The 22,784-nt window shown below is 38.8% G+C and overlaps 1 protein-coding gene across 1 annotated transcript in view; it reads right to left on the bottom strand.

The window, feature by feature from the left end:
* Positions 1 to 292: 292 nt before the first annotated feature.
* The window catches only part of LOC121632794 (glutamate receptor ionotropic, NMDA 2C-like), a 64,637-nt gene continuing 42,145 nt past the window's right edge, over positions 293 to 22,784 (bottom strand). Inside the window, exons 9-16 of the mRNA XM_041974542.1 lie at positions 15,718 to 15,886; positions 13,444 to 13,597; positions 12,875 to 13,000; positions 10,634 to 10,863; positions 8,707 to 8,867; positions 7,256 to 7,443; positions 4,229 to 4,461; positions 293 to 3,144 (exon numbers count right to left, since the gene is read on the bottom strand). Coding sequence (XP_041830476.1) covers positions 1,603 to 3,144; positions 4,229 to 4,461; positions 7,256 to 7,443; positions 8,707 to 8,867; positions 10,634 to 10,863; positions 12,875 to 13,000; positions 13,444 to 13,597; positions 15,718 to 15,886 — 2,803 coding nt within the window. The 3' untranslated portion in view covers positions 293 to 1,602. The remainder of the gene's footprint in view (positions 3,145 to 4,228; positions 4,462 to 7,255; positions 7,444 to 8,706; positions 8,868 to 10,633; positions 10,864 to 12,874; positions 13,001 to 13,443; positions 13,598 to 15,717; positions 15,887 to 22,784) is intronic.

Below are 22,784 nucleotides of genomic sequence, written 5' to 3' on the forward strand. Positions count from 1 at the left end.
ATGATGAATTGAAATCTAACAGTTAAATATGTTTTGTTTGTATATTTTGCTATTTCTTGTCCCTGCTGCATTTATATTTGTTGAACTGCACCAGAGATAGTTTGTTGGGAAACTGCTTGTTTGGTGCACACCCAGGTTTTGTGAGTATTTGTGTTCAAATAAACTGTGCTAACAAAACATTTGATGTAAACCTTAAAACAAAATGCCATTTTTTCCTTCATAGTACACAAGTTCATATTAAGCAAAGACTACTACAAGAAAAAACACATGCATGTTCATCCAAAAAGGCTCTTTAATTGGTCTAAGTGATAAATTACAGGGTGAAGGAGCCTGGTAATAGAGATACTAGAATAGCTTTCAATTACCTCATTTAAATTTGATAATTAAACAGTTAGAGAAGATGGGAACAAAGAGGGATGATGGGGGAATATAAAACAGTGGAAAAAAGGGAAGTGATGAAAAATCTTCATCTGCCAACAGATAGTTAATATAGTAATGGCAAATGATCCAATAAATCAGCAATAGTTTTTTAAATGAAAAACTGTGCCAGAGGTGTGTTTAGAAAAAAGTGTGATTATAAATTTCTATCATATGTAGAATACATGAATATGACACTAACCAACCTCAAATAACACATTCATCTATATTGATATAGTACGTAGAATACGGAATTAATTTGATGTGAGGCCCTATGTGTGTTGTGCTGTGCTGTACTGTGGCCTCATAATGAGACCAACAGAGGATGAAGAGTCCATGGTTTAAGACACCTAGTGCTGGTCAATACTGCCCCAATCTTGCAATAATTTTGCAGATTGTGTTCATAAGGACTGCTTTCACAAAGCAGATGCTTCCTCTAACCCCCTTAAGCGAAGATGTGAAGGGTTAAACTCCAAAGTATAGACATGTTTAAGAGATTTCTCTAAAATTTATTATTGGGTGTCTCAAAAATTATTATTTCAATCTAGAAAACTCCTACTCTGCTCAAACTGATGTCAAAGTGATTTAGTGTTGAATGCTTCATATCGGAGTTAAACTCTTCACATCTGCATAGCAGTAGTCCTCAGATTATCTTGCTACAGTGGCTGCTTGTTTTTGGCGGCTGTATTTAAAGAGACAATCTCTTTCCCCCCCTTTTTTTTCTCTCCACCTGTAAACAATTCATTTACAGTACTATACGACACTCAAGACTGAATCCCAACCACTCACAATGTAACATAAACAACACACACAGCATGAATAATCATGCGTTAATACCACAAACTGTAATAAATCTTAGTGCACATTAAAGTGCAGAAAACACAAATACTGTTTATGGGAAAGCAGCAAGTGATTTAAACCAACAAATTCCAGCTTTCTTGAGGATAGATCGGTGAGAGTGCAGTCTTCTTGGACTGTCAGTCCTTTGTGTTGGTAAAGTTTGAAGACCCAAAATTATAGTCTATACCACACAAAGTCACATTCAAAATTTAACAGATACTTTTAATTATAAGTTTACCCCTTTTAATTAAATCTAACCAAAACACCTCTTTCCACAGTGGATATGTTTAAGAGTCTTCTGTACCTCCACAGTTTCCTATTAATAAGGTCTTTTATGGTTCCCAGTTAAACTTCAGATTCCAGACTGGACACTCGTCGCCAGGGCCGAAGTACACAGGGGCTTCCCATAGGCTGGCCCCCTGCTGCATGCCCTGCCTGGGCCTCTGATCCAGTTTGAGACCCCTGATAGACACCATAGGCCCCATAAACACTGTCCTGGTATAGTAGGGCCCCCTGGCCCCTACATTGCCCACCACCACAGGCCAACAGCTGGCACACTGGGCTGGAAGCCTGGCTGTGGTGCTGAAGGTCCAGTGGACCATGGTAGAGGGGAAGTCCAGGGTATGAGTTCAGGTAGTGTGCATACTGTCGGCTGAGCAAGCTGGTGGCCCTTCGCATCACACCCCGCCCTATCCCAGTTCCATGTCGCACTGCTTCTCCATATGTAGGCAGGTGGGCAGAATGGGAGTAGCGTAGCCTTTGGCCCTTACGCCCATTAGGCTTTCTCTGGTCCTCCCTAATGTGGAGGTAGGCCTGGCTCCTTGGGAGGCACAGGTTGTTTCGAAGATGGGAGGGGTTGTAAGCTTTGGCAGATGTGGCTGGGGTAAGAATGCAGGGAAACAGGTCTGGTAAGGTTGAAGGTGATTGGCTGGACAGAGAAGACTGAGATTCATCAAGTTGACGAACTTGCTCAGTACCCCAAGTTGCTTTGAGAAAAGAAGGGCGGCGATGCCTGCGTCTCCCTCTCAGCACAAAGTCCTCTGGGGGCCAAGAGCTGTAGTTCTCTACCCGAGGACAAATTCCTTCTTCTGAATAAATGTTGTCAACAGGTGGAGAGGAGATGTGGTTGTCTTGGAGGTGGTTGACTTTGAGCTCACTCAGACTGATGGGGCTTTTGTCACTCTTTATCTGCTCCCCATGTTTTCTCCTCTCTACATCCCCATCCTCACATTGAAAACTCTTGGACCTCCTTCTTCGTTGGGTGAAGCCCATTTGTACATGCTGGTTTTGGGATGAGGAGACAGGATGAGACGCATATATGTCAGGAAGTTGGAGATCGGTGTATGGTATGAAAGGTGAATGAGAATGGGAATCTATATATATTCTCCCGGTGGTTTGGTAGTGGTGTGGGTGTTGATGAGGCAACGGCTCTCCCACGGCCAGGTGGGGGCTGCTCAAGCTGGACACAGGAAGTGGTCTGTCATACAAACATGATGAAGAACGAGTTGGAAGTGTGTAGCGTAGTGGTGTTGGCCTAGTTACACCTCTCTGCTGTTTCAGAGTGGTAACAGCAGTTAGAGGTGGAGAAAGGGAGCGCTGAGGAAGAGCACAATGGTTTTCTGTTATGTAAGCAAAGCCTCCCGGCACGGCCTCTGTAGCAGCTTGTGGAACTCGAACAGGCAAGCTACCACCATGACGACTTAACTTCTCTATGGTCTTGGTGGCATTGTCCAGGGAGCTCTCCACATTAGCTGTGGAAACCAGGTCCTTGGCAGTGCGAAGCATCTTCAGCATGTTTGCTTGAGCATAACTGGAGGTAAGGTCAGGTTTGGCCAAACCAGATGAACGTCCAGGATCCTCCACTCCTTTAAAGCAACTGTAAATACCCTGGAAAAAGACATGGAGGAAAAAATCAATGAGATTAAGAAAGAGAAGGAGAAACAAATTAAACATTTTAATTAACCTTAAATTAACCAAGCAATCCAAAGGGGACAATTGCACAGAAATTATCTGAAGCGATTTCAATCAATCTTAAGCAAAGTGGTGACCTGCATCTTGACTAGTGAAATCCCTCACTGGCAGAAAAGTAAAAACTCAATTTCATTAATGTCTCATTTCATCACTGAGGCAAGTCATCCACACATTCATTATGCATTCTCCTGGGACTCAAACAAAAACCATTTAAGCTGAGAGGATTGCCCTAATAAACATACACAACACACAAACCTAATGTCCCTTTTCAAAACACAGTCTCCAACTGGACAGAGTCAAATCCCATGACTTCTCTCTGCTTACAGTTGGCTGAGAGATCCTGAAAGAGCCAAATTTAATTTGGTCCTTGGGGCTGCCCAATAAGGATTAATGATCAGATAGTCATTTAGCCGTTAATCTGATAAAACCCAGATCCAGGCACAATGGTATAATTACACAGTAGAAGAGGCTGGAGTCCAGAGACATTTCACTGGCTGTAACTTGAGCCAGTGCTGTCTGCCTACATAAATACATTGCCAAACAACATTAACAAACTGATTTTGTTATTGCAATTAGCCTAAATTTCCACCCAAAGTTAAATGCTGAGTAAACAACAGAAGTGGAGCTTCTTTTCCATTTTTATCTCTCCTCTCTGATTCTTTATGCAAAGGTCCTCCAATGAATCCATGTAATTAGATGCAAATACTCATCCATTTGCATTAATTTCTCATCACATAAGAACCACTTGATGTAAAACAGCATATTAAACAGAAAAAAAAGCCAAACGGCCACTTAGAAATAAAATTTTCAAGCAGGCGTTCGATCTCTCAGCCAAGCTCTTACACAACTAATCCAATTAGAAAGCTAAACAGTCTAATAACTTAATAATAAATGTCAGTTATCTCACTCCAATTCTATCAAAGCAACTAAGGATTAATAAACACCTCAGCAGTTTCACTGAAACAACTCAACAGTTAACTGAGAAATTTGCAAATCTCACCCTACTGATGGCCAACAGGAAGTCAAGTTTATCAGACTTGTGCAGGGAGTGTCGTAGCTTCCAGTAGAGCAGGTGTTCCCAGGCAAAGACCAGCAAGCTGAGGCCCATAGCCACCAGAAGCATGTAGAAGACGCCTGCCATGTTGTCTATGTCTAGCTTGCTGCTCATTACTTCGTTCTTCTCGTTTTGGCAGATGCCTGATAACCAGACTGTCTCCAAACGCTCAGTGTCTCCTATGGGTTGACAGGAGTTGAGGGAAGGTGAAGAAATATGCAATGAGAATATCTGAGTTAAGCAAAAACAAACAAACAAACAAAAAAAGACTTCAATTTATTTTAATTAATCAGATTAAGAAATTCTGTTGTCTCAGGTAGGCTGGATGCGTGATGCAAATGTTTTTGTCCAGTCCTTCAAAACAGTGACTCCACAGCCAATTACAGCCTATTTTGAGGTCTATGATCTGAATATTTATCCTGAATATTCAACAATGCAATCTTATATGAATATAGTTGCTATAATGGGAATAATCTGTTGGGGGTTTTGGGGCAACAGTAATGTTCAGCCAGAGCTCAATGCAGATTTATGTGTGTGCACAAATTTGTTTTGTTTTACAGAGCTTGACATTAACTGTTGCTCACTTGCTAAAGCTAACCAAACTGTGATTGGACAAGTCAAAATGTATTTGAAAACAAATAGTAAAACAAATATATAGTAATTTATTTTCCATATTAAAAACTACTATTTGCCGTCCATGTAGCTTTGTGCTGAGTTAGTCTACCAGTCACAGAATCTGCTCATGAACTGTGGACCAATCAGACTCTGTTGTTTTTGTGATGTGGAATTTAAAGGTTCTAAGCCAGCTAAACCGATACTAAACAGTGATGTAAAAACAGAAGATCTCCAGTCAGTTAAAATAATAAGTGAGGGTGGAACAATTGTGACTTTTTCTTTAAAAAAGTCATTTGCAATGCTGTGCACACAGCTTGAGCATTGATTGCTAAACACATAACACAGATATCCCATCTTCTCCATGGACAGCATGTAAAGTCGCATAAATCCAAGAGCACAGTGTAAACAAAGAGTCTGGTTTATATCAAGGGTTTTAATATTTCATTTTCTCCACTTAATAAAGACAAACTCTGTTGTACATTGTTATGTTCAACCACCAACATCACAAAGTCCAATGACCCTTTTGCAACACATTGCATGTAATTTGTTTTTGTGTCTGTGTCACTGCATTTTCATATTGCATAACTATGATAAGCAGATGAGCCTGCCGACCATGAAGGGATAACATCTACAGTAGACAACAAAGCAACAAGTCGATTTGAGTTGTAATGATGGGAAAAAGAGTCCAGTTTTATATTACTAGCCCAAGTAACAAGTATGTTACTCATCCCCTGAGCAGACCTATTGCCATTTATGATCCAGCCCTAGTGATTAATCTGCTCCTCATCGGTGATACATGTGCTCTTGACTTTGCCAGTCAAGAGCATTTTATTGTTTGGCTTGAAAAGACCTTCTTGAATTCCTTCTTTGTATATTTTGAATATTCGTCTGGCTCCTGCACTCCCTTAGAATTGGAGGACAGATTAATCTGTGTAAAATACTACATCTAGCCAGAAATGAAACCCATCTAATCGGCTATTAAAACCCTTAAATAAGAAAGAAAATCAGAACCTAATCTCAGTTCTAATCCCAAAGACAGTGACATGATAAGCTGGTTTGTGAGAATAAAACAAAATATCTGGAATATTTGTATTTTTGAGGCTGCAGTCATAAAAACAATACTAGTGTGACATTTTACTAAATGTGTATTTATGTCTTAAATGTCAAATATACAACCTTAAAAAGCTAATTTAGCAGCAGAATCTGGGTTAGAAAAAAATTACAAAGCCAAAACTAAAAGGGAGACCTTATTTGAGGCCCTTCAAGCATTTTGGAGATTCCTTTTGTCTTGAATTAAATGACTCCTCTAACACAGGAAGCTTTGAAGAAGGAACTGAAGGAACCATGTTTAAAACACTGTAAAAGTTTGAGCCAAAATAGAAGACAACCATGTCAATTTTCTTTTAGTTTCTTGCTGAAATGTGACTGTATTGTTGTCTTTGTTCTTTAATGGTGAAAATGCATTTCACCACACATATGAAGGACCATTTATGTCCAGATCTAAATCTCCATTAACTAGCATTTCCAAATAAGTTACTCCTTCTGAGTCTTGATCAGGTGGCCTCAACTTGAGCTTAACTCTCCTCAACATTCTCCAGGAAACATGATCTGTTTTATTACTTAGTTTCTGTATGTTCTCCAAACACTGAAGTCTCAGAAACGATCAAATAAATAGTTATGGAGTGTATGTGCGGGACACTCTTAAGCTCTCCGAGGGGAGAGGATATTAACTCCACACCAGCAGAAATCATGGCTGGAATGTGTGTGTGAAGGAGGTGATCATATTCCTAACACTCCCTGTTGTTCTGCAGGATATTAACTCTTCCCTGTAAGCCCACTTCCCTGCTGACACAGCACATATTGATCTGGACTGATGCCAGTTCCTCACTGTAGCAGTGGGACAGAAATAAATTCAGACAAAGCTTAGGGAAAATGTAAGTATCTTTTGAGTGAGTTGTGTTTAATGACATATACAGTGTGATCAATAAAGTTAACAGACTATAACTCCTGAAGCAAATATATACTTCATGAAAATTATGACACCATTGCACCATTGGGGTGCTCTTATAAAGTCCAGTTGATGACTTGATGTGAATTCTTTAGTCTTTCACCAAACTTCTTCTTTGTCTCTGGGACATAACAAACCAAACTCATCACCTCTAGAGAGCTTAGAGAAGTTGACATTTGCTCTCTTTGAGGTCCATAATTAAATCAGCTCACCTCATATTGGTCTAATGTGGAGCATTAAAAGGTCATATTGCTGCATGAGGCAACCGCTTTAAAATGGATAATGGCCAAATTTCCAACTTTTGTTTGAACCTTTTGATTGCACCTTGTACGGCTCAGATCTGTGCTCACCATCTCCAAGGAACTGCAGCAACGCCAGGTCTATAGGCCGTTTCCAGCGGGAGTCTTTCTCCAGAGCAATGCCATATCCTGTGGTAGCAAATACTTTTCCACTGCCAATGGTCACCAGTTTGCAGCCCTCATCCTTTCCAGCCATGTAGTTCAAAACAGCAGCATCATAAATGAAAGCGTCAAGCTTCCTGCACACAAGTAGATTGTCTCTGTTAGTTCTTAAAGATTATCACCTGCTGTAAGAACATCTTTGCATTGCCCTCATAGGATCTAAAACTATCTATCTAGGGGTTTTGCTTGTTTGATCCCATTAAATGCTGCGTATATCAAATTGCTGCTGAAAACCTTCAAAGCAAATTAGGTTTCAGATATTTCTACCTTCCAGGCTGCCATTGCTTTCATTTAATTTCCGGGACAATCAGCTCACTTGAAACTTGTTTGAGACTGGCAATCCATCACACTGATCCTAGTCAGCTATTTAGAAAAGGTTGTTGTGTAAAGACTCTGTTCAAAAGTGGCCCAGCCAGATGTAACCAAAAACCTTTCAAAGAGAGATCTATGCGACAGTACTTGCATAGGACAATGTGACTCAAACAAGCAGGAGTTTACTGCTGTATGTGTGGGGCTATACTTAAGATGTTAACAATGATTTTATACTGTGCTTTTTTTTTTTTTTTTTTTTGGTACAATCACTGATTAAAGGGGAAATTATAAGCATTCCCAATCAGGGCCCCAATATCTTGTATTTAGGTGTAAAATATGGTTAAGAATAAAAAATATTTGGAGCCTGATTCATATTGAGAAAGACAGATAAAAACAAGCAACTTAACCAAATGGATGCAATGGATATGTCACTTTTACTTTGATGTGGATAACTGCCCTGTTGTTTAACATTTAAGCTGTTTATTGGTCATCAATCACTATGCTGTTAATCAGTATGGGTCCCACCACACCATTAGTACTAGTTTACTTCATCATCTGACAATCATAAATACTATTAATTGTGTTTAATGAAATTTTCCTCATCATATTTCACTGCTGAACTCTCCATAACCTGCTGGATGGTGTGGCCAAAATGAAAATTTTGCTGATTATTTCCCTTTCTGAACTGAGACAAGAAAAAAAGAGAAAGAAAAGACTTAGTTTGTAATCATGAATGCTCCTTTAAGTACTTACAATCTAAGCTCGATCTTTGAGAGGATGAAATGTTTGACAGCACTTTCTTATACAAATTAAGCAGCCGTAAATGTGACTTTACGTCTAAAAATACACCCATCACACTGGCCTGATTCAAAAATAGGTGTGCAGCACAAAGAGCATCAAATCTCTGCTGTATCACCCAAATAATGATAATCATTACTGTGTCATGTCTTCACTAGCAAGAGGCTCAGTTAAATACAACTTCCTAACTGTAATTGTGCTTTACAGTTAAAATGTGATCCAATCTGTACCCAGTTTTGAGGCTCTCCAGGGCTTCTTCCACCCCCTTCTGGTTGTATTTCATCATATGTGTGTGCATGTCGGGGTAGTTGCTGCGGATGTTCCTCTCTGTGCTCCCATTTGGGACCGTCCCGAAGCGAAAAGGAGGGTAGTGCTCCTGTGGTTTCTGAAACTGTGGAGAGAGATGGTGAAAAGATGGTGAGAGAAAAGGAAAAATGGTGGGAAGCGGAAGATTGGAGAAACAAAGGGTGGTTGACAGTGGATGTAGGTAAGGCAAGTTTGTGAAGAGTAAATTTAAAAAGAAACATGAATAGAACAGAAAGGAGAAAGAGACTGAAGAGAGGGAGGAAGGTGGTGTGAAAACCAAAAATAAAGACAAAAGAAGAAAGTGAAGATTTCAAAAAAAGGCAAAGTGGGGGAAGAGATTGTTTGAGGGAAGAGAAGGAACAGGGGGGACAGAGGAAGTAAGACAAGAAAAAAAAAGAGTAGAAAGTGATTAAGTAAAGGAGGAAAAAGAAAGAGAGTGTGGATTAAAGCAAAACAAAAAAGAAAAGACAGAGTAAATAAAGTAGTGGGCAAAGAGGAAGGGAGGGAAAAAAGAAATTGTAGGTCTGTGTGTTTGTGTGTGTTGAAAAAGGATATGGACAAAAAGTTATGAAGGAAGACAAGGAGCAAAAGAAAAAAAAAGAGAAAAATAAAAAAAAGGAAGGTGACAAGAGAAGAAAATGAGGGACCAGAATGAGAAAATGGAAGTACTAAAAGAGGAAATGGGACTGAACCGTTAAATTAAATTTAATTTTGGATCTAAAATATAATTTAATCAGCAGATAAACTCAAAGCTGGATAAATGGACTGCAGACCACTCACTCACTTCAATTAGATTACATCTGACATCAGTCAACATGCATTTGAATTATTTCATCCTACACAGATGATGCTAATCCAGTTCAATCTGTGCCTGAAATTCACATTTTTATGATGCATTGCAGAGCGAAGTAGAAATATATCTGTTAGTTCTCAATTAGACCATAAACAAAGAAGACCTCTTCATCTCGGTTCCAGCACTGACCTTTTTCAGCTGAGTGCAAACGAATGGGCCAATCGTGTGCCAGAGATTGCAAATTAAATCTTAATGTAGTAGTCACATGATCATATGTTTACCACGAGAACTCTTACAGGTTATCGTTTTTCCTCTTATCAAAATGTCGTCAGAGAGATCCTGCTTGGTAATCATTTTAACTTAAGAGATGGAAAATCAATTTTTATATTTATCTATCTAAAGGTTTCAGCCGTCTGAGTTGAGTGAAGAGTGTTTATTCCTAAACTACAGTGCTAACTGTTCCTTTGTCTTGGGAAAAAAATGATGGTCTTGTAAACCTCCTCCGAGACTATTTCTAAACAGCACTTGTGTGTACACACATTTAAGTGGTAAAAAGAGTGTGCAGATGTTGTGTTCCTCTGTGGCTTTGCTTGTTTTTTTGTGGGGTTTTTTTCAATCATTTGACATTTTGCGCTCTTGTTCAAACAGTGTGAAAGAGACGAGAGATGGAGACGGCACAGGGGGAATATTGACAGACAAAATACTGACAGGACAAGTTAAGACTCAGACACCAACTGTATTGACAGACGGCAGTAATTGATTAGTCATTCATACTGCTGGGCTTCCCGCTGATAGGAAAAGGACAGACACATTCATAACCAAATCCTTTAGCTGGTCTTTTGGCGCTCTACTGTTTATGGTTTATTAGTCAATTCAATGTGAAGAAAAGAGAAAAGAGATTATGTGGCATGAGCTGCATTTAAGTGAAAAGATGTGATGGATTCCAAGCTCCACAAAAACACCCCGCTTGTGTTTTGGTTCGGTGAACTTTCAAGAACTGTCACATTTCATAATCACTGTAAGGCTACTACTGAACTCTTGTTTGTTCAGTATCATACCTTTTTGTCAGACAGGCCAGACACAGTGTCGATATACTGCTCCTGAATCATAAAAGCAGCCAGATTGGCAGTGTAGGAAGCCAGGAAGATGACAGCAAAAAAGGCCCAGACCAGAACCATGATTTTACTGGTGGTTCCTTTGGGGTTTTCAATGGGAACAGAGTTGTTAAAGACGATGCCCCACAGCAGCCACACTGACTTCCCAATTGTGAAGGTTGGACCACCAGGAGCTAAGAAAAGAGAGAGATTCAAAGTTTGTGTGGCAATACCCTCATTTCAATGTAAAACATCAATAAGACATGTTCAGGTGCAGCGTCTATATGAATCTAAACTCTGAATTCCTGTCTTGCCATGAAGACAAAATGAACCTATATTCCCAGCTGCTCCTTATTAGTGAAATTAATGCCAAGGTTTTCCTTAGCTTGACAAATCTACCCAAATCCATTCAAGTCTGCAGCTGGAGAAGTTAATAACTTTATGGGTATTTTTTTGGTTGCCTCATAACTGACATTCAACCCGTATGTGATTAAATCCTTCTCTCTGGCCTTGCACCCTACCCCTGTGGTGGATACAGCCCAAATATATCCATCCAATTTAGGAATGCATGGAGAACTGGAGTCCATCCCAACGGCCATCTTGCAAGTGGATGAGTGGACTCTGGATAGGTTACCTGCTCGCTACAGGGCTGCACTGGCTCACACTGAGTCAGTGTCAATTTATGAATTTTCAATCAATCACACATGCATGTCTTAGTACCACAAGAGGAAAAAGCATGCTATATAATACAATACCAAATGGAGACTCCAGTAGAGATTTAAACTGGGAATAACACTTTTTTTTGGTGCCAAAGAATGTTTTCCTAACCTTACTCAAGCTCTTTTAATGCCTAATAAAGTATTACAGTTGTGGAGTAAATATCTCAAAATTAAGGCTGAAAGTCAGATCAAACATGACAAAAATTAAGTGGAAAGACAGAGGACACCAAACAGATATCACATGTTTCTTAATCATGTTTCTATCTCCTGCTCTGGTCTCCATGCATAGTTTACTTGTTCACAACCCATTCTACTATCCTGGCACTCAGTACATGACTTGCGACTGCAGAAGGACACTGACAACGTGCAGCTGTAAAGCAGTTAAGTCAGAAACTGATAAAAAAAAAAAAAAAAGATCAACTCTGTGCATCAAGTTAATGGGCTGCTGACATCAGGGGCTCTTGATCATGAGTTGGGAATGAGAATATGTTGCCTCTGTAAGAATAGTCTGACTCACTGGGTGTCAGCTACCAGGGAAAACTTTCCAACTGGCCTCACATTTCGAAGCATTCCTCTCTCCTTCCCCTTTTTGTGTGTTTACTTTTCCAGTCAACTTTGCAACAGAAAATGACTTTTTGCAAATCACATCTACAAGCCACATTCTGATAAAAAGTTTTGATGAACGCCAGCTTGGTTCTTAGGTGCAGGACCAGTTTATGTGTTAAGATATTAGCTCCCTTTGTTGTAGAGTTTTGGCTTTTAAAACCAATAAATCACACTGAATTCAAGGTGGAAATGCAAGTACAAATACTATTTGACAACTTTTTTAATTAAGTAAACTAACTCTTTGAATACAGTCAACAAATTTTTTGCCATGTACATTTTGCCAATCAGAGTGATAACATTGTTTTTGTCTGCTGTTCAGGGAGTACACAATCCTGACCCACCTCATGCCCTTGTACAAACTTCCAAACAGCAGAACAGTTTCACTGCCTCAGCCTGTTTCCATTGCTCTTTGCCATCATTGCTCATGTGCAGCAACGGAGGGCGCCACCGCCATCAATCACACTTCGATTAGTGCAGCCACCAATGCTAATTAAAACAGGGAAATGACCTTTCGGACCTGGATACAGGCACGCTCTGTCAGTGCTGCATTCTGGGATTGATTAGCCATCTTTGCAAACTCTTGTTGAAGAACTTAAACCTTTTCAGGACATGCAGGATGGACTGGATTTAGGCTGGCTTATTGTGAAATACGCAGCTGGATATAAATTGTGTAGCTCCACAGTATTGGAAGAATATTTTTAGAATATAAAGAAAAAGTAAAAAAATACAAATCTAATCTATTTAGTTTTATTAGATATATATAGAATGTACAGGCAGTTTTTTTTTTCCTCTTTTTTCATAATGCTTAAGGAATTAGTCACTTCTCTATCATTCATTATATTACGCCACTGAAATTAAATGAAAACAGAGTAAAACTCACCTTTTGCGCTGACCAGACTGCGGTTGTAGCCAACTGGGCTGAAGTATTCAAACACAAACACCGTCACAGCTACTACCGTCAGACACATCACAAACATCATGACCCAGACTGCCGGGCTATAGGGCTCTGAATGAGGAGGAGATGTTAAAAACATGGATTTAGCCTCCTTTTTTTTCTTTTATAGACTTCCTGCTTCTAAACACAGTGTATTGATGGTGTCATATGTAGTAGGAGGATAGCAGGAGGGAGAATAAAGAACTATAGGATATAAAAATAAAAGAAGGCAAACACTCTGTTGAGGATTTCATGCTGAAGATTGTTATTTGCTGTGGTGTGCAAGGGGATTTAGTTGTAGGCAACAGTTGTTGTTGGGATAAAAGCTTAATGGAAAGTTTCCTGAAGCATCTGCAGAGACAGAACTCGTGTAAGTAGGCCATGATGTAAGAAAGTGTTGGGAAAGGAGGTGGCAGCAACATGGCAAGCATGCACGATTCACTTTATGACAGATGCTGTGGCAGTTTGAACCTACAGCAAAAGATCAAAATAAAGATGGAAGAATTATTATCTACCAAGAAAGGCAGATGGGGATACTGTTCCATTGCTGCGCGCTACCATGACGCTGATGCCTGTCTCAACAAACGGCACGGAGAAGTCGATGATTTCTGATCGCTCCTCGTTGATGGTGAGAGAGCCAATGGCCATGTCAGCTCGTCTGTACACAACCTGAGAAGACAAATTACAATCAACCAACGTACTGCAATAAACACCTTTACTCTAACAGTACTTTAAGCTGCTTTAAATGTTTTTTTAGCAGAAAATAATCTTTTTTTTCCCCAAAGAAGGGAAATCCATAATTTCATGAGCAATTCTTTTGAACAGGAAAGCACTTCACAGAACACTATGACTGAAATAATGGATGTCTGCAGGGAAAAAATGTTTGTCTCATCATTTGAGCATATAGGATGGTGGAATAATGTATCAAAAAATTTCTCATCCAAGGTAGCTTTAAAAATGTTGTACACAAACATAATTATACAGCTACAGCAGAGTGCCCTCAGGCATAGGAACACAACAAGAAGGCTCTTCTGAAGAACACCTGTTCAGGGTCTTTCATTTTCAGCTGCAGCTGTGTTTGAGAAGGTCTGGCTCATAGAGAGTTGCTTTGTTTATGTATTTACACCACTTACCTACATAAAAACTCATGAAAGAAACTATACATGCAGTGCTACTGTCAGATATATCACAATGGCCATCAAAAGGCATGTGTGGACCAAACCTTTCCAAGCAAGTGGAGACTAGGAAAGGTTTGGAAAATAACATTTCACTACATTATTTTTGTTGGAATAGGGAGTGTAAAATAAAATGTCAGCCTGTAACAAGTAAATGAGTCAAAATCCTCTTGACATTCTTCTTCTGTATATAAAATTAATAACATGTGGAGTATGTGTTTTGTTTGTCTTTTCAAGATACTGAGCCATTTTACACAACCAGAGTTTTACCATTTCTATTGGACCTTCCACCCTGTCAGGTACACCTTGCTAGTACCAGGTAGGAACCCTTTTTCCCTTCAGAACAGGCTTAATTCTTCATGGCACAACTTCAACAAGGTGTTCCACCACAACCTAAAGGTGGTTACTGTGGAGGTCAATGGAGTACAGTTAATATATTGTCGTTTTGGCAGTTTTAGTGTGTTTAGGCTTTGTGATATGGTGCATTTTTCCAGCAGATCAACTGTTTTATGTTTTTTTTTTATACTCGGACCAGCCCATCTGGTATTAGCTACCATGCCACATTAAAAATCATTCAGATCGACTTTCTTCCACATTTTAATGTTCATTGTGAACTAGTCAAGTTTTCTTGACCATGTCTACATGCATAAGTACACTGACCTGTTGCCATGTGATTGGTTGATTAGCTATTTGTGTTAACAAGTAATTGAATAGGTGTGCCTAATAAAGTGACCAGTGTGTGTATGATGCCATTGCAAGCAGTTACATGTATAATCAACATACACTGAGGTTGTTTGTACCAATAACTGTATAGTTATGTTACAATTGAGATAGGTACCTGGGATGCCTTAACCAAGCATTAAACATTCTATGATATTTTTTTTATCTTATTTTATTTATTATTTCATTTTTACACTGCATGTACAATAGTATATAGTATTTTCCTCCAGAAGCTGCATCTGAGAGAAGGTTCCTTTGTCTCAGCCCTAGCTGTGAGTGGTTATCAGCTAATGGTTTTATTGTGACCAAGGATTTTAAAAAGTTAAGGGAGACCTGCTTTTTCCTTATGCAGACCCTGAACATAAAATAGTCTTCTAACAAGAAAATAAAAAAGTAAAAAAAAAAAAAAAAAACCTGCACCTATTAATGAATTAATAAGCTGATGTATTTTTATGCTGGCTATCTTTTTTTCAATCTTTTTTTTTTTTTAATAATAATAACGACGTACAGTTTCATTATATATTTTTAGGCCACATTTTAATGTTTGTGTGGCAGCAAAATCAAAATGTTAACTTGGATATTTCTTTTGTAAATGAGCTTACCCCTTATTTCCACGTTATTATTTTTGGTTCAAACATTAGGGAAAAAAACACATAAAATTTAAAGTATAGTTTTTATTTAAGTTGTATTTATAAAATATCTAGTCAACATTCATTCTGTGTTGGGGTAATATCCAACATGATACATGGAAACAGCTTGCATCTAATGCAACTGGGTTGTTCTATAACCTGAGGGTACATTAGATCTGTAAATGAACCCCTTAAACCTCCCATTTCTACACTAGTATGCACAACAGCAAACTCAGTATAAATATAATAAACGCAGCATTCTCACCTCCCCAATCATCCCGTTCCAAATCCCATGGACCAGCTTGCCATGTTTTCCATTGGTTACCAGATAAAGGTCAAAGGAGAACTTGATGGTTCGGGATAACTTCTTAAGGATGTCTATGCAGAAACCCTTGCAGCACAACTTGGTGTAGGACTCTGAGTGGCCGATAATACTGTGAGAAGGGTGGAAAAAAATTAAAAAAACAGTCACACAAAAAGTTTTTTATGTCTCAGCCTGATCTGATCACAGATCACAGCTGGAAATGTTACTATTTTTAGTTTCAGGGACAAAAGCTGCTGTTTTGCTTTCGTTTCACAGAGCGAGTGCTAAATACTCGCAGGCTCTCATGCTGACAGCAACCGTTGTCTACAGCAGCAACCGAAGGGCAGGCGCTCACTGGTTCATTAGCGAAAATCAATGTCAGGTAACAAGGCGTCTTTCAGAGAAAGGGAGGAGATGCCCACTGAACATCACAAACATGCACAAATACACTTTCACGCAGTGTAACAGAGGCCGCATTGAATGGTGGGGGGGGACTCTTATGGCCCCTAATCAAAACCCATTAAGGTGAAAAGCATTTGTGGGACACACTCACTTCCTATGTGGCCTTGCTACTTAATGGGGTGTAGAAGAGTAACACGAGGGCAAAAAGTGTTAGAGAAGGGAACGAAATTTTCGATTTACTTTTATATTTCAGTCTATGCTTTATCCAGCTCCAAAATGGAGACCTAAAATCTACAAGGGATGAGTCATGCTGTGAGTGTGTGCGAGTGTATAACTGATAACTTGAGCATGTCAGTGAGTCAGCATAAGCGCTGAAGAATGATAATAAGCAAGATGGAGGATCAATGAGGGAAAGACTGTATTAGAAGAAGTTGTGATTAATTAAAATTCTAGTTGATTGTTTTCAAAATTGTAAAAGTTAATAGTATTGAGAAAAAAAAAAGTTTATTTGAAGGGCTTTCATTTTTCATGGGAATCTAACTCTGATAAAGGCAGTGTTAATTAACTGCTGGCCACCTGTCGTCATTATACACACTTGACTAGAAATCCACCAGCACACACACAAGTGTGCTTCAACTGGGATGTCTCTCTCGGTCTCACACAAACACATGTTCACATGCAGTGCAGCGTTCTCTGAGGATTCACAGCATTTACGTTGTGGTGTGTGTGAGTGTGAGTGGTGTGTGTAGGTGTGTGTATGGTCTCCACACAATGCCCAGAAATTGGTGCAGCGTGGAGGAGAGGATGAAGCAGCTGGACCAGAAAGAGGGAGGTAAACTCTCAGATGAACGCCTGACAGAAAACACACAGTGAACAGGCAGACAAGTCGTGACAGGGCAGAGATTTCTGTTCAGAGGAGGAGACGGTGGCATCGGTGGAAATGTGAAATTCCTACTGTGACCCTGCAGGAATGAGGGGTAATTCCTGGCAGTCATTATGCTTCATTCATTCCTGTTGTCAGTGCATATTATAACATTGAATTTCCACCAGTTAATTAAGATTTGTAAAGTTTGTACTGCTTAAACCAAACAGTTGTATAAAATTGAAAAAAAAACTTTGTTGTTAATCTTTTAGGTTTTTTTTTTTTGTTTTGTTTTTTTTTTTTTTTTGTAACAATTATTAACATTTTAAATCAGAACAGGACAGACTGACCTGGAGGCACAAGAACTAATACATATGTATGCAATGATTTGAAATCTGTGGGTTCCTTAATTAGCCATGCAAACCTTCAATCAATCAAGTCTTAATTTCACAGGGCATTTAAGAGTTTATATTTTTGTCCATTTAATTTGGCTCTGGAGGGTATGCAATTAGGTAATACCAAACTGGAAACAAGTCAAAAATATAGGAAAACAGTTTTTATAAGAGAGGGTGGAGAAGAAAAAGCACCAAAAATACAGAAAAAAACATATGAAACTAACAAAAACACAGAAGAATGGGTACAGGGTAAATTTGCTTAACTGTTTAATGATTTTCTTTAACTAGGAAAAAAACAAGAAGTGTATTAGGTGTCTCAGATGTCAAAAGAAACTTTCTTTTGCGTGACCAACAATTAAAATCCATATAAAAAGTGCATGGCCATAAGGATGCAGATGTTTAAATCTTAATTGTCCTGTTCAAACTATTTCTCCAAAATGTTATTTATTAATATGTTGCCACAGAATATTGAGCAGAAATGAAAGCTCTGACCAGAAAAAATCCAACTTTTGGACAAAGTCTGTGGTGAGGCTCAATTTAGATGTTTACATTAAAAGACCATTTAAAATAAACATTTTTCTTTCTTTTTTAACAATAGACTGCCCATCCATCCATTTTTATACCCACTTAATCAAAGGGTCACAAGGCTGCAGGGAGGCTGGAGCCTATCCCAACTGATAACACGAAAATGGTGGGTTACACCTTGGACGGATAACCAGCTCATCACAGGGCTGCAATGGAATATTGGAAATTAACATTTCTGGCAGTAAAGAGCTACACACACGGACAAAAGTGTTGGTACCCTTCAGTTAATGAAAGAAAAACTCACAATGGTCACAGAAATAACTTGAATCTGACAAAAGTAATACATAGAAATTCTATGAGATTTAACCAATGAAAGTCTGACATTGCTTTTTAACCATGCTTCAACAAAATTATTTAAAAATATAAACTCATGAAACAGGCCTGGACAAAAATGATGGTACCCCTACAAAAGACTGAAAATAATGTGACCAAAGGGACATGTTAATCCAAGGTGTGTCCACTAATTAGCATCACAGGTGTCTACAATCTTGTAATCAGTCAGTGGGCCTATATATAAGCTACAGGTAGTTACTGTGCTGTTTGGTGACATGGTGTGTACCACACTCAACATGGCCCAGAGGAAGCAAAGAGTTGTCTAAGGAGATTAGAAAGAAAATTATAGACGAGCATGTTAAAGGTAAAGGCTATAAGACCATCTCCAAGCAGCTTGATGTTCCTGTGACTACAGTTGCACATGTTATTCAGAAATTTAAGATCCATGGGACTGTAGCCAAACTCCCTGGACGTGACCACAGGAGGAAAACTGATGACAAATCAAAGAGACGGATAATATGAATGGTACAAAAAGAGCCCAGAAAATCTTCTAAAGAAATTAAAGGTGAACTTCAAGTTCAAGGAACATCAGTGTCAGATTGCACCATCCGTCGTTGTTTGAGCCAAAGTGGACTTAATAGGAGACGACCAAGGACAAAACCATTGTTGAAAACAAATCATAAAAAGCCAAACTACATGTTGTCAAGCCACAAAGCTTCTGGGAGAATGTCCTGTGGACAGATGAGACAAAAATGGAACTTTTTGCCAAGGCACATCTGTTATGTTCTGGGGCTGCTTTGCTGCATCTGGCACAAGGTGTCTTGAATCTGTGCAGTGTACAATGAAGTCTCAAAACTATCAAGGGATTTTAGACAGAAATGTGCTGGCCAGTGTCAGAAAGCTTGGTCTCAGTCGCAGGTCATGGGTCTTGCAACAGGACAATGACCCAAAACACAACTAAAACACCCAAGAATGGCTTTCTGTGACCATTGTGAGTTTTTCTTTCATTAACAGAAGGGTACCAACAATTTTGTCCGCGTGTGTATATTTATGATTTTCTTTTAAAATAGGGGATATTCCTTTGAATTATTAGGTTAAAAATGTAGAAATTCCAAAGGAGAAAGTAATGAAAGACAAAAACAAAGTAATCACACAACAAACATAAACAGTAAACGTGTTTACCATGCCATGCACACACAACAGTGAGAAGCTACAATAGTCATAACTTGTTGCCAGCATAATTCCACCATTGTTTGTGCATACAAAGTGCATGCTGGTGTGCAGAATTTTTATCTAGTGTCCTCCCAATCCAACTATCCGTTGGTGCTATAAAATAAGTATGCAACCCCCAACTCTTCTGTATTTTTTATAGAAAACAGTGAGGCTGAATTAATGTGCAACAGACCAATCTTGAATAACTATGATAAATTCCTTAAGGTCACCATTTCTTAAAGCAAATACAATAAGTTACCCTGACCCACTGAGCTGTTTTCTTTTGATTATAGGTTCACAAAATGTCTCAATACAGAGCTGTCTTTAAGCTAAACGTGAGTTGCATTTGATTTGTGTGACTTTAATTACTTTGTTTGCGTTTGCACTTATTTTGTCTGATATATACATCACTTCCATTTCAATAGTGTACAATTCAAATGTGTAACATCCACTGAGCCACTCTCAAAAAATAATAATGTTTTCCAAGTTGCATTGCCTTACTATCAGGAATCTGTCCCAGCGGCTACAAGGCGAGAGGCAGGGCACAACCTTGTCAGGTCACCAGTCTATTGACGGGTGAACACAGAGAGACAAACAATCACTCACACTCACTTTTAGGGAGAATTCAGAGACACTAAGTGAGCATGTTTGTGGACTGTGGGGGGAAGCCAGAGTGCTCAGTTTTCTCCCACAGGGGAGAACATGCAGACTCCACAGAAAGGTCCCAGCCTACATTGATTTGTAAGTTGAAATATGGAAGAACTGCTGACAGACAGATGACAGATTAAATAAAGTTACAGGAACAGAGTCACGTATCAATATGGATCATGATATTAGTTTTGTTAGATCAGACTCCAATCATCTGGTTTTAGGTTTTCCACCAGATTTGTTGGCACCTGTCTGAAGGGATTTGCTCCCACTTTCCCACAAGAGCATTAGTGATGTCTAACAGTGATGCTGGCTCACTGTCCACAATACAGTGCAAACCATAACACTGGAGTAGCGAGGGCTTTGCTTTGCAAGCAAGTTAAGCTAAGTTAATCAAACTTAGAAAATAGTTTCTTCATAGACTACACTTTGAATGTCACACTGTTATAATAAAATGATTATTATTATTAATATTGATCCATACATATTTTGATATAAGTTAATGGTGTCTGGTTTAGGGGGTGGGATTGTAAAACCGCTGGCTTTTTCCCACTCCCTTTGGACCAAGACTTTCTTTTTTAACTTGTCCTTCTTTTGTATACTCTTTTTGTTTGTTTAATGGTATTTTGCTCAAATAAACTTTCAATCAATCAAAAATAATTTACCACAAAATAGATGCATGATGACGCCTCACCAGAACCATGACTGTAAGATCCACTCCATAGGGATTAAAAATAAGGAAAAAAAAAAGAAAAGTATAAACTAAAATTGGATTTACATCAGATAAATCTATTGTACAACATAACTGATGCAACGTGATGTTAGGGGTGAAAGTAAAGACAATAAATATGAAATCAACTCAGTTTTCATCATAGTCCAGCTTTTAATCTTTGTTCTTCTTTTTGTCTCCTTTCAATATTTTACAAGCCATATCCACGATTTCTTTTCTAAGTGCAAACAATATGGACAAACAAGACAGTTTTAAAACCAACAATCCACTCATCAGTAATCAAAATTCTTGGCAATTAATCCTCTGTCAAAGAGCCAAGAGAAATCTGGACAAACTGTTTCAGACCCGCTTTTCTTTAGCTTGTAGTCAGTACATGTTGTGCAGGACCGTATTATATAAGATAGTTAATAAACTGGATTTTAGTAGAATTCCTGTGTTTAATCAGGACAGAGAGGTGGGCACAGCCCTCTGGCGAAAAGAAACTATCATCTGTCCAAAGAAAGGTTTTTTTTTTTTTTAATGAGCAAGACCAAAACTTTTAATCATGCTAAACATCTGCTCTACGGTGAAGCTTCTCAGACCATGCTGCAAGATTATGGGATTGAAATAGCAGCAGTACTCACTCTGCCCCTCTTCCCTGCTTCCTGTTTGCTGGTTCATGTCCAAATGGGACATGCCAGCCAGAGAGCAATGTGAAAAAGAACCAGAAAGAGGCTACGATGGGATAGCATTGTTCCATGCTTTGACAGATGTCCCTGTGTTGGGTAGATAAATCTTCTTTACTGGCAATCAATGTGGCCATTGAGCCCAAGAACAGCCGCTACATATCTCTTTCTATAATTAATGTGCCAGACATGGTTAGCTTTGCAATCTGCATAACGGACATACCCACAGACACATATGTGGAGTCAATATCGTGAGCAGGAACACAGCATGTTTGGGCTAAATTGGCTGTTTTGTTTGTCATGTGATTAGAGAACTGTAGGCACATATACCCATAAAATTTCAGCTGTTCAGCTGTATTTTGACAATTACACTTATTTGGGGGGCTGAGAAATAGATAATCAGCTTAGCTTTTTATAATTAAAAAAAAAAATAAGAGAAGTGGTCTACATGGATTAAACAGGTAATCCACCAACTTTCTGACATTTTGTGTGAAGACGAGCAAGAGAAGATCAACAAACTGAGTAAATGTCTGCTTTAATGCCTCAAATGAATGCCATGAAATGCGGTGACTGTGGCAGGTTAGCTTTCAGGTGACTCATCTCTGCATGATGTCTGGCTTGGTATCCTGCCAGGACTAAAAGGTGCAAAACAGGCAGTAAATGCAAAATGAGGTTAATCCCTGTTTTAAGTGTTTGTTTGTTTTTGTCTTTTGGATTTTTTTCTGAACAAAATGCTTGCAGTTAGTCAAGGCCGATAGTTTTTTTGAAAGAATGCTTCACTTTTGATCTGCTGTTTCTTCTTATAGAAGACAAAACACTTCAAACTGGTGGTCAGGAGTATTACACAGTTGTTTTACAGAAAAAAAATATGCTTCTACTAAGAAAAGTACATTGAGCTGCTCAAACATCCCTAGGAGAACATAGCTTGAAAAGGTTCCCTTGGCATAACACACAAGATAAATTGTTAGCATAATTTTTCAACACTCAGAGTAGTCTGACAGCTTTTAAATGAAGTCCCTGAAGCTTGTAGCAGAAGGAACAATCTCTTGATATTCTCTCTTTTTAGAGTGTTGTATTGCTGGCTTATCGGTGGTGATCTACTGCAGGTAACACACTGACTATAACACGCAACTCTGCTTCAAAGAAACTATACAATCCTTTCAAATGGGGCATAGCCAGTATTAGTTAATATAATCTTGGAGGATCAAAATAAGAAAACACCACTGTATCTCCTACTAGATCACAATATTACTAAA

Source organism: Melanotaenia boesemani, chromosome 21, assembly GCF_017639745.1.
Source record: "Melanotaenia boesemani isolate fMelBoe1 chromosome 21, fMelBoe1.pri, whole genome shotgun sequence".
In the NCBI taxonomy this organism is placed as follows: Eukaryota; Metazoa; Chordata; class Actinopteri; order Atheriniformes; family Melanotaeniidae; genus Melanotaenia; species Melanotaenia boesemani.